Source organism: Neltuma alba, unplaced genomic scaffold (genome assembly GCF_004799145.2).
Source record: "Neltuma alba isolate B1F8T4 unplaced genomic scaffold, ASM479914v2 tig00006280_pilon, whole genome shotgun sequence".
Classification (NCBI taxonomy): domain Eukaryota; kingdom Viridiplantae; phylum Streptophyta; class Magnoliopsida; order Fabales; family Fabaceae; genus Neltuma; species Neltuma alba.
The window spans coordinates 19,378-31,799 of NW_021634407.1; the positions used below are offsets into that span (position 1 = coordinate 19,378).

Here is a 12,422-nt window from a genome sequence, read left to right on the forward strand (position 1 = left end):
CATTTGTCTCAACTTCTCTAATCAAACAATACTACTAGTATTTAAAAAAAACACTACGTTTTTTAAAAAGTAAAAAAAATCATAAAAAATAAATTTATTATTATATTAAGAAAGTACATGAACATTCTTTTTAAAACAATTAGACGAGATGAATAGGAGAATGTTGATGTAAATGGGAAAATATTGTAAACTCTGAAAATTAGTAAATAATAATTATTTTTCTTATTAAAATAAAATATAAGATAATTTATATTTTTCAAAAAATTATAAACAATAAATTAATTTTCGTAAATTTTTTATACCGTATAAAAATTATTTTTTAAAGATAAACAAAACTGACCCTGAGGCCGAGCCCTGTTAATTTGAGATTTTTTTTTTGTTACAAGTAAAGTTTAAATGATTTGGATATTGAAGGCTTATCAAAATCAGGACATGCCTTTAAGTTTAGAAAGCTTTTACAGATATACTTATAGATCACTTATCAATATGATCCTCATATTAGCAGTGGGATTCAAACTCACAAGTTATGAACCTAATCCTTAGACCAATTCTGATGGCATGAGTACTGTTCTGTTGACGGCTGACATCAAAATTTTAACCAAAAAAGCCGAGCTGGATTTCTTAGCCCTGAAGAGTCCAGTCCGGCCCATTTCCCTCGGGTGGAAGAGATATTGCACAAGGCCACTAGTAACCATTGGGCAGAAGCACTGATCCCAAATTTCCGAAACTTTCCAATCCTATCTGCAAAAATTGCTTTTTATTTTCAAGTTCTGCGCATCTTGAGCTGATTTCGATCAGATATGGCAACGAAGCTGCAGATGTTTACTGGAGTACCATTGGCATCAACACCTCCAACGTCGTTGTTTCAAGTTTGTTCTTCAAGCTCCAATAGTCTCTACGTGCTCAGGAAACCTCTGACCACGTCGTTCTTCGGTGGCAGAGGTATGGCCTAGCCTAAATATGCTTTTACTCCTTAATTTTTGTCCAGGAGGTGCATTCCTGGTCTAGAGTATGGGCTCATTAACTAAAAGTCGTTTTACATAATGGCGTTTTCAATTTTTTTCTCTTGCTAATATATTGTTCATTGATATGATCCCAATTCTCTGGCGTATCAGTTCTCATCATAAGCTTCCCCGGCAATGTGAGCACCATGGGCTTCTGTTGACTCACTTAAATCGTATATTATGTTTTTGTTTATTATATTGGAGCCGATTGATTATCGGTTATTTGTTTTAATATAAAAATATTGCGCTCTTCATCTGTGTGAATTGTGTTTCATTATGTTTTACTGCTGCTTTTCAAATAATTCCATAATTGTGAACATTAAACAATGTATGAGTGAGAGCAAGTTTGCAGCATTATTATGAAGTATAAGTGACGGGCATCAGTAATTTAAGTGTGAAATATTTATCACGTTGCCAGCAGTTAGGAATGGATCGCCCTTATGTGAGGCAGCAATTCAGTAGTAAGCACTTTATTTCCGTAGTTGGTGAAACTTTTTTATTTTGGGAGGGGGTTGGAGTTGGGAGGACTTGTACTTAAATTAATTTTTTCGTGCACTATTGATCACATAAACGTGTTAAACCTTAAGGTCTCAAGCAATTGAGTGTTTCCTGATGTCACCTGTTCTTATCTTTAAATTACATCTCCTATCAATTTTCTTCAAATGGATATCATGACTTGTGGATGAAAGTATGTTCCATTGAGCAAGTTAGTGTTGATGTTACTCTCTAAGAGAAGAAAAAGTTTTTTTTAAAAAAAAAATTGAATTTTCTTGTACACACAGAAGCTAATTGATACTTGAGATATGTTAGTAAATAATATATTTGAAGAGTTAGTTGTTAATATAGCTCAATGACGTCACACAATGCACGTATCAATTGGCTTTTGACTGTTGTTGTAATAGAGAAGCCAAAAACATTACGTCTCCCCGTCTTTCCTTTTGTATATACAACTTCTGCCGGGATTTCAAATTTCCTTGATCAATGCTTGCAGTTGAATATCTGAAAGTTAAAGGGATAAGGATTGCTGGCCCCATCCAATCTTATTCTAGACAAGGTGGAGGTGCTCTTGGCACTCAAATGAACCTTTTTGATAGATTTGCCAGAGTTGTGAAGGTGAAATCACTGAAATAAATTTTTTTTTTTTAAAAAATATGCATAGTTTAGGTTGGCATTCTCATTATTATTTATCTAAGTGATGCAGTCATATGCAAATGCAATCATAAGTACTTTTGAAGATCCAGAGAAAATATTGGAGCAGACAGTTCTTGAAATGAATGATGACTTGACAAAAATGCGTCAAGCTACAGCACAGGTTAATTATTTTTTTGTTTGATTTGGGAGTTGAGACTTTTTCTTTTTGAAACTTTTATCTCTGCTGTTTTCTTTCCATGGTTATACATGAGTTATTGAAAACTACTTTGTTCTGCATGCTGACCCTTAGGTATAGATTGCTGGAGTAGCCTTCAAAGGCTACAAGCTTGCAATTTCTCAATCTATGCTGTAAACCCCCCCCCCCCAAAAAAAACACAAACCTCACCAAAAAAAAATTGTTTTTGTTTTTCACTCCTGACCTTTTAGTCTGAGATCCTCTTCTTCTTCATAAGGTATTGGCATCTCAGAAGCGGTTGGAAAATAAATACAAAGCCGCACAACAAGCTTCTGAAGAGTGGTAATATACGGGGAAAAAATGGTTATTTTAGTTTTCTTACATTGTTTAGTGTATAGATACCAGTTTTATGCTTTGCATTGCCATAGGTACCGTAAAGCACAACTTGCTCTTCAGAAAGGCGATGAAGATCTTGCTCGTGAAGCTTTGAAAAGGCGGAAATCTTATGCTGTATGTTCTCATTTTCTTGAATGCTTTTGCTCTGGTATATTTCTAGATTTCCAACTTAAGGTTATCAAGTGGACCACTTAATTGTGTGGTATTTTAGTTAATCAGATATAGTTCTTGATTCTTGATTTCTTGCTCTCTTTTTTCACCTGATAGCTACATATGTGGATTCTTTGTTCTCCCTTCTTTGCTAATAATTACTGAAATATTTTATCAATGCATTTGTCACAGCTTCCATTTCTATGAGAGTCTCCTAAAGCTTAATGAAAACTCTACTCTGTGTTCCCAAGTGATTTGTCTTCATAACCAAATGTGTAGATTTATGATTTATCCGACCATTTTGGTTGCTTTTGGCAAGGCATTTCCCTTGTTCGTTATTGTGTTTGAAGAAGCTGAAGTAGTTTGGGACTATCAGATATGATAAATCTCACAATACTTAGCTTCTGCAAATTTCTCCAAATAGGCAGTTCAATATATGTCAGACGTTGCTTATATATGAATGCTGATGATAGTGTTGACCTCTTGCTGATTACTGAAAAATTGGAATTATCTGCAATTCCACCATTTAGTTTACTGATTAAAGAAATTATAGCTGCAATAGTTATAACGTATATGGATACCTTATCATGCACGTCACATGATAGGCCGTCTGAACTTGATCCTCTTCCTTTAAAATGTTGCAGGATAATGCTAATGCTTTGAAAGTTCAACTTGATCAACAAAAGGGTGTTGTTGACAACCTTGTCTCTAATACACGGGTGAGTTAAATTGTACCTAGGGAATTGTAAGGCTGTGTTTGGGTGACACCCCAAACCATGGTTTGGGGAATAAATCACCCAAACACCCACCCAAAAACCAAAATCATGGTTTTGGAAAAAGCAAAAAATTTTTGCTTTTGGAGAAAAAATGGAGAGTGTGAAAGCCTATAAGATATATATCTTGTTATTTTTTTTATAAACATATTTAATCTTATATTTTATAATATATATACATATTAATTATTTATTAATTATATTATCTTATGTATTATTAATTATGTTAATAAAAAATATATTATTAACAATTTTATTCCTTCAAATTAAAATATATCATAAAATCTATTTTTTCTGTAATTATCATATTAACTTATATCTTTTTTTTAGTAATTTGTATATATAAAAAGTGCTTCTGATAACAACTATCCAAACACTCTCACTTCTCAAAATCACTTTTTCATAAAATCTATTCTTTCCAGAATCTATTCTTCCCAGAATCTATTCTCCAGAATCACTTTTCTAAACCACGGTTTGGTTTCATCCAAACACACCCTAAAGCTAGTGTGTATAATTGAATATTGCCATCTAAAATTGAGATCCAAAGTAGCCCGCCTTTCAGTCAGAAAATCAGTGGAAGTTTGCAATTTTTTTAGGAGTGATTGCAGTTGGTTAGAGAGTCTGTCTAGGCAATTTGAGTTGAATATTATATGCAACCGTTATATCTATATGCATACTTATGCTTTCCTATTTATTCATTGATGTTATGTTCTATGAATTTCATATTTTGTAGCTTTTGGAGAGTAAGATACAGGAGGCAAGGTCTAAGAAGGATACTTTGAAAGCCAGAGCTCAATCTGCAAAGTTCGTCTTTGGCACCATTTTCTCATTGACATCCTTCATCTCTTGATTTTTTTGTACTTTGGTTCTTCTAATTATGGCTGTCTGTTGATGTTCCTTTAGGACGTCAACTAAAGTGAATGAGATGCTGGGAAATGTCAATACAAGTAGTGCTCTATCAGCTTTTGAAAAGATGGAAGAAAAAGGTAAGAAAATTTTAATCTGAATTGCTTTTTGGCTATTGGGAATTGGGATACGTGGATAATATTTGGTTGGGTAGGAGGGCATGGCATCTAGAAATTTCAAATGGTTTAAGAGTTCAAAGGGGAAAAGGGAAGAAAAAGGAAAAAAAAATCTTGACAAAGGCTATGTAGTATATTCAAGAGATATCCCGAGGCTTGAATTTGTACCTCATAATTTATCGACAAAATGACCTTATGCTTGGACATTGTAAATATATAACCAGGTGTAATTGCAGTAGAAGTAAAACTCTGATAATAATTCTACCAAAAAATGAAAAATATGAGCACTTTAATAGCAAGGAAAACTATGGCCTAAAATGTGCGTAGAATATGTATATGGCCAAATAAAAAGAATAATTCATAAAAGCCAATTCTGGACCTTCACTTGACGGCTCAAACTTTGCATCATTGCATTTGAAATTTTTTAGGTTCTCATATTTATTATTCGCTGTTATCCTGGTAGTGTTGGCAATGGAATCGGAAGCTGAAGCTCTTGGCCAGTTGACAAGTGATGATCTTGAAGGAAAGGTAGTGAACGTTGTATACCTTTATTTTCTATTCAACAGGAATGCAGTTTCCTTGACTATTTACCAACCAGCGCATAAATGTAGATAACACTTCTTAAGGAGCTATTTAGGACAGAATGAAGAGCTGAACTCAAGCGATCATGATGAAATGTCTTTATACTATTGTCTTTTGATTTAGGAAATAAGAATTCATACGGCTCAGTACAATAAAAGTCACAAGAATAAAACTTTTCCCAAAATTTAAATTGGTGGCTAGGCGAATCCTTTGTCCTTCAGTGGATATTTTCCATATCTGTCTGTCCTGGAGTATATCATGTCGTTAATTTTTTTTTTTTAATGGATGAAAATAGGCCAGTTTAGAGTTGCCACGGCTGAAATTGCTTTTTGGAATTTATGGATTTCTGTTTTTTTGCTGGTTTTGCGCAGTTTGCATTGTTAGAGAGCTCGTCAGTTGATGATGATCTTGCAAATTTGAAGAAAGAACTATCTGGTAGCTCAAAGGTACAACTCAAAACTTAGCTTCTAAACCCGGTCAAGGAATACAATCTGGATCTAAAAACATAATGCTCATAGTGCATTGAGGGAGAGAGAAATGAAAGATATGATCAGTGCACAGAGGGAATGTGCGTCCTTTGTTATATATACCTGGTATCATTCTCTCCCAGTTGATTGATGTAGAAGAGTCAAAGGCAGGATGAAAGTGGGTAACCTATGAAAAAAGGCATTGCTATTTAAAAAAAAAAAAAAAAGATATCGTGCTGCTGTATTTGAAGAAAGTGGGTATCATTCTCTCCCTTCTTTTTCCCATTTTCTCAAGAAAGGGGGAAAACTTAGGGGGAGAGAAGTTGCCAGAGTTTCTTTGTCCGACGTCCTAGATGTCCTTTTGATGTTGCCTCTACTTGTTTCATGTTTGTTTCGAGCAGAAAGGAGAGCTTCCCCCGGAAGAAGTGTTAGTACTAGCACAAACACTGGAATCCCATTTCGAGATGCTGAGATTGAAAGGGAACTTGATCAATTAAGGAGAAGGGCAAAGGATTTCTGAAGCTTGAAATACTACATTTCTTAAAATTTCGTATAGGCATTTGACCATTTGTTATCTTGTCTCAGATCAACACTGTACAGCTCAGGCCAATCTTAGCAATGTTTATGACGTGGCTAAAAATTAAGTGGGCGAATCAATTGACTGGCTGCATGCTTGTGGAGCTCATATAACATTGAAAGTCCATCAGTGCGATATAAGTGTAGCGCTAATTTATGTAAAGACCTGTAGCATTGGTTTTGGAAGAAATGCATAAGCGGAGTAGCATATTCTTCGACCTTACAGAATTTTTTCATCGGTGCCGAGGACCGTTTTTCATATGGTTATTCTGAGGTGGTACCTAGCATCATGGCCACCCAGGCTGGTTTTGATTGCATTACTCACAAGGATTTCCGATATTTTTACCAAGAGGTAAAATAAAAGGTAAATAATATTCTTCTGATCTTAATATAAGACTTAATTGTTAAATTGATTTTAGTCTTAAATATAAGATCTATTTTTCTTATTATCAATTTTTTTAAAATTATCCCCGTTGAAAAGAGAGATGGAGGATATAAAGGAAGATGATTATGATGTTTTGGAAAAAACATGTCATATTCTTATAATTAACTAAATATGTCATATTCTTATAATTAACTAACTTATTTAATTTTATTAATCTAATTAAATAATTTTATATTGAGAACCAGTCTACAATTCAAATTTGAATTTGCTTAATAAAATGCAAGTAGTAGTTTATCACTTTTTAAGAAATGCTATCACTGTATCTTTAACCCCCGCACGTACAGGTACACGGTGCATTATGGGTTAAACTCCAGATATAAACTGCTTGAATCTTTATTGCCGAATGTATCGTTATGTCTTGACTTGCGATTAAGTTATATATTTTATGACGAATTCCTCCTATAGAAGATTCAATGACCAAGTCAGTAGTAAGCATCCAAATTGAATTTTCTCGCCCTCTACCTCCACAAAGCATAATCCGCCCCGTGCATACTGCTGTTGGTATTGGTCAGGCTAAAAAATAATCAAATTCCTTGTTCAAATTTTGCTAAAACTCTTTCGGTCAATACCAATTACATCTTTCTACGCCTGTCTCCAATTTCTAAACATTTTTTTTATGCAACGACTAATAAAAGGAAATAGTCAGCAGCAGAGTTGTAGTCTAACAACGATATGAAATTCTAGCGTTCAATAAAATTATGCCAATTACTTTAGAGGAAAGTAAACAGTAGCATATCTTCTTGATTTGTTTTCTTTTATCAATCCATCAAATTGGATCAATATCATTCATATAAAATAAATATACAACAAATCATATCAAAAATTATGAATAGCACGGTTCATTTCTCAAATTTAAATAATACATGAAATATATATTTAGTAAGATATTATGATATCTCTTTGCAAATTAGAACAAGACTTACTATTTATATTTAAACATATATATATATAGATGAAGTTCAAAGTGGTTGATAATCCTTCCTTGTTTCAGTTGTTTTTTTTGGGGGGGTGTTTTACCTTGGTCCCTTATTTTCCACAAACTGACTAGGCTTTCAGAGGATAGAATCGTGAGAAAGAACAAAAACAAGCGAAGAAGTGGAGTGGTTGGAACACAAAAGAAGCAGTATTAAAGGGTATTTCATGAGGGAGCACGCAAGTAGGAAAAAAGGCAAATGGTAGGTAGGAGCTGTTAGCGCTTGCAAACCTGTGCGGCAAAGTCAATTCAAATTCAAATACAAGTACAAGAAAGTATTAATAAGAGAGTAAAATTCAACATTGCCAACCTCAGAAAAACCATTCAAGGGAACTTAGTCAGCATTTGTAGCATCATGAGCATGCACAATGCGGGAGCCAGGAGGGCACATTGGTAAAAGCGATGGGCGTTGACAAATTCAAAGAGAAGTTGAGGAGGCAAAGCAAGGGCAGCTTCCCCAGAGTGCTTGGTCAACACGTAAACTCTGCAACGCCGCTATAAATAGAAGCCCACCTGTTTGGTGGGTGATCAAGGAGAGAGCAACATGAGTCTGAGAAAAGCCTGCGCGGTGGTGATGATGGTGGTTATGTTGTGGATAGCCACGGTGAGTGTGAGTGAGGGAAGCAGGGTTCTGAGGGCAGATTTTGCCGGCGGGAGTCATCTCCGGACATACGCGGAGGCCAACGCCAGCCTGCGGCTTTGGCTCATGCGCTTGGCTTCCGGACCAAGTCCTAAAGGCCCTGGTCACTGATCCCCGGCCAGGCCCCACCACATTCCTCCCTCTGTACAATTCAATTCAACAACACAGTGGTAGCTAGCTAGCTAGATCGCCCAAATATTCATGTCTTCCCATTGAAATAAGATTCTTTCATTTGTGCTGCTTCTGAGCCCCCTCTCTTCACTTTTTTTAATTCCTGCTCAAGCGAGACAACAACAGAATCCTTTTCTCACTCACGGACAAGAAATCAAGCATCACAATTACGTCCTCTTTATGTCAATATATATTATTTAATGATTAAATTAAATATTAAATGTAATGCAATATATTGTTTATTTCACTTATGGAGTACCTCTGCCACAGTTATCATTAGATGATCTTCACCGGCCTCATGTGGATTTTCATATTAACTAGTTATCGAAAAAGAAAAGGCAGTGAAGCCCAAGTTCTCATCTTTAATCTGTCAGGCGTTTTCAGCTGATAGCTGTTTTTTTAAGGGGAAAAAAATCCAACGGTAAGTTACAAATTGAGAGATACCAAACTCTGAAAATAAAAGGGAAACAACTACTGTGAAGATCTCCACTCAAGCGACCAGTATAGCCGGGAAAGGGCGGGTGGAGCTGCAATATCCGTATTGCTTCGGTCATATGACCAGCGTCCATAGCTGCTATAAGTGGGGAGCTTAATTTTCAGATCGTTAGTATCCATCCTTTAATTAAAAGGGCCAAAAAAAAAAAAGGGAGCTGCACACTGAATGGATTCTTGTGTAGCGTACCGAAGTTCCATGTCCCAGTCCCAAAAGATTATGGTTGGGATCTTCTTTCATTGATCTCTGAACGCCTCATTAATTCTTGCTAAATTTGCAACTTCCCCGAGTTAGGCTATCATTCTCGAAAGACGAGCTTCTCACGAAACTATAAGAATGAGAATTTGTTTATTAGTCAAATAGTTATTAGAATCTTGAGTTCATTCTCTCGTTGACTGGTTATAATTAAGAAATATAGAGGATATAAACATACAGAAACAGAGGACGACCCTGCCCTTTACTACTTCCGGTCCTAAATATAAGAATTAGTTGACTAAGAGAATATAACAAGTACAGACCAAAAGAAGATATTGGTAATAAGTCGAATAAGAAAATTCTTTTAAACATAACACTCTTTCACTTCCCCATTCACATGTAAAATTCAAAGGAAGATGGACGATCAAATAAATAGAACAAAATGGAATTTAGATTAGTATATTATTAGTCTATTCTTACTGGCGAGCACAGACAATTGGCACCGAGTCAAAGCATTAAACCTATTTAATACATCCAAATTACTTAAATAATTTTTATATTAAGCCCGTAGGTGTTAACAAATAGTTACAAAGATTATCCGGAGATAAAGACTCATTGGTAAAGATACTTTTTATTTTTTTGTTGCCCAGAGTATCCTCTCACCTGAACAGTCGGCGTACTATCAGGTGTCGTAGCGGGGACCTCTCCCAACAGTGTTTTTTCCATACACACCACCCCAAAGATCAAACCCAAAACATAATGTTTAAGAGGTCCAAGTCCTTTCCACTTGGACCAACACTTGTTGGTTGGTAAAGATACATTTGTTGCTATTATCCTAGCGTTTTCAAATAAGAGTCCCAAAAAGTGGTCTGGGTAGTGGAATGGCAAGGATTGAGGTTCGAAAAGAGCCAGACCCTGGGGGAGAGGTTTGCGGTACACGCATTGGATCCAAAGTGGGTGAGTTTTTGGTACAAAGTGGGTCAAATTTTGGCATACCATTGTGAAGTCCAACTAATTTGGGCCCCTTTGTTGGGCCCAGAGCGCGCCTACAATCCGAACTGTACCCGTTGCGGTTGTTCGGTTGTGCCCTTTTCCAAAATCGTTTTGTGTTCATGCAGTCCCAAAGAAAGTATTGGAACCACCTTCCATGATCACCCAACCAACGGGGCTGGGTTCCCTTTTTTTTTTTTTTTGTGTTTTGTTTTACTGACAATGATAATGTTCTTTGCCAATCGTCGCGACGGCGTCGTGGCTTCGGGTGATCGGTGGTTAGCCAGCAAGGCACCTGATCAATATTCACCTTATCCTTTTCGATTCATGACGTAAAGTAATTTTTGTTCAATTCCGGATCTCCGTAAAGCCAGCTCGAAAGGGTGCCGCAGTGTTTTGAGTGAGGTGGTTTGTTTTCTCGGCAACTCGAAACCTTCATATAACGAAAAGCTTAATCACGCGAAGCCAATTATATGTGGGGCGCTGATACAAGAGTTATTGGTGGAGATGAAAGAGGGAACACATGGCACTGTAACACTGTTAAATTCATACAATGCTAAACAGTACACGTCGCAATTAATTAACGCATTCTAACTTATTGGGGGAGAATTAGAAGCTGCAGGTGCGCCCTTCCCTTCTCACTTATTCTATGAAGCAGAGGATGGATGGATGTGTTGATAGTGTGTCTAGCAGGTAAGATTATCTCCGGGAGCAACACCCAGCTGAGAACAGTACTGGGTGTAGTAACCAACACGAGCCTGAACAGTGTCGGGGTTCTTGCCGTCACATTCGAGCTGGCCGTTGATGGCTCTGATGGTGGCGCCGAATCCTTGGTTCAGCACAGGGCGCACATGCTGCATCCAGTACCAGAGCGCCGTCTTGAAGGACACCACCGCATCATTCGCCACCGTTTCCGGCGCGTTCAGCCCGTCGAACCCGTTGCTCTCTCCCGCGGGGCCGTAGTTGAAGTTCCACGACAGTTGAATGGGTCCGCGACCGTAGTATCCTTTGTTGGGGGCGCATGGGTACTGTGTGTTGGTTTCGTCACAGTAATCCTTAGATGCACCGTCTATCTCTTCTATGTAGCAGAAATCTGCACGTTCATTATCGTGTTAGTTCATGTATAAGCTCCTGTAATCATATTATCATTATCATCGATATAACAAACCGACTCACTCACTCACGTCCAGTTTCGTGGGTGAAATGGGCAAAAGCCGCGGCAATCTCGCGTTTGGAGTCATCGGCGGAAGCGAGGTTGCCGAACTGTGAGTAGGATTTGAGGGCGTCGAGGAAGAGGCTCGGGTGTCGAGAAGTTCTTGCCGGCACAGCTTGCGTCGGCCTGGTCAATGATGGAATTGAAGAACTCGGGCGTGACGATATCGGCGACGGAGCCCTGGGAGTTTCCTCCGGTCTGAGAGGCATAACAAGGGCCCTCCTTGCAGCCGGTGCCGCAGTATTGATCTCCGGTCCACAATACCCATACTGGCTGCAGCACAATCCCGCCGCACACCCACAATTCTGAGCGCTCGCCGCCGCAACTAATATGCTTGCGACCGCCGCTACGATGATCAGCTTCATCATTTTCAACTCTAAATTATGCTGTATGATGTGAGATGTGATCTTCATGATCCTACCTTGGTTTGTATATATAGATATTTGTCAACTTGGCATTCATTCTAGAAGGTGTGTTTCCTTATCAATTTCGGATGGACAATTCCTCCCCGGCTTTAGTGCTGTTTGACTTTTAAACACGTCAACGCCCAAGCATAATTGCATACAGGTAAACCTCCTCTTGCTTCCGAGCTTAAATCTGAATTTATCCTCTTGTTAATCACTAGTGCCTTATATAAATATATATATATGTACTTACTGCCTATTATTATTTAAATTTTAAATCATCAATGAAACTAGTGGATAGCCAAACGAAACAGGCTTCAAATATTACACACACACAGACATATGTGTGTGTATATATCGATCCGTTCGTATTTAGGGTCTTCCACCACTTGCACACGCATCTCCTCACATCAAGTTAGTGGCTACGATTTGGATTCGGATGCTTGATATAACAATCCCTCCGTTCAAAATTTGTTTGCTCAAGTTTATTGCAGTGAAATTAAGAATTTTTTAATTAATGTTGCGCCGACCGTACATTATTTAAAATATCATCACTTAACGCTCCAAATCAAGAGTGAAATGTCAAATATAATCATCATTA

At 37.3% G+C, this 12,422-nt stretch overlaps 1 protein-coding gene and 1 pseudogene across 1 annotated transcript; one reads left to right on the forward strand and one right to left on the reverse strand.

Annotated features, from left to right (window-relative positions):
• Nucleotides 1-800: 800 nt before the first annotated feature.
• On the forward strand, nt 801-6,520 carry LOC114749997 (membrane-associated 30 kDa protein, chloroplastic). The gene is made up of 11 exons (XM_028938542.1): nt 801-942; nt 1,996-2,117; nt 2,206-2,316; nt 2,609-2,673; nt 2,760-2,841; nt 3,522-3,596; nt 4,384-4,454; nt 4,554-4,636; nt 5,136-5,200; nt 5,626-5,700; nt 6,123-6,520. The coding sequence occupies exons 1-11, from the start codon at nt 801-803 to the stop codon at nt 6,216-6,218; spliced, it is 987 nt and encodes a 328-aa protein (XP_028794375.1). The 3' UTR covers nt 6,219-6,520.
• Nucleotides 6,521-10,714: 4,194 nt separating this feature from the next.
• On the reverse strand, nt 10,715-11,847 carry LOC114750000 (endochitinase PR4-like; annotated as a pseudogene).
• Nucleotides 11,848-12,422: the final 575 nt, after the last annotated feature.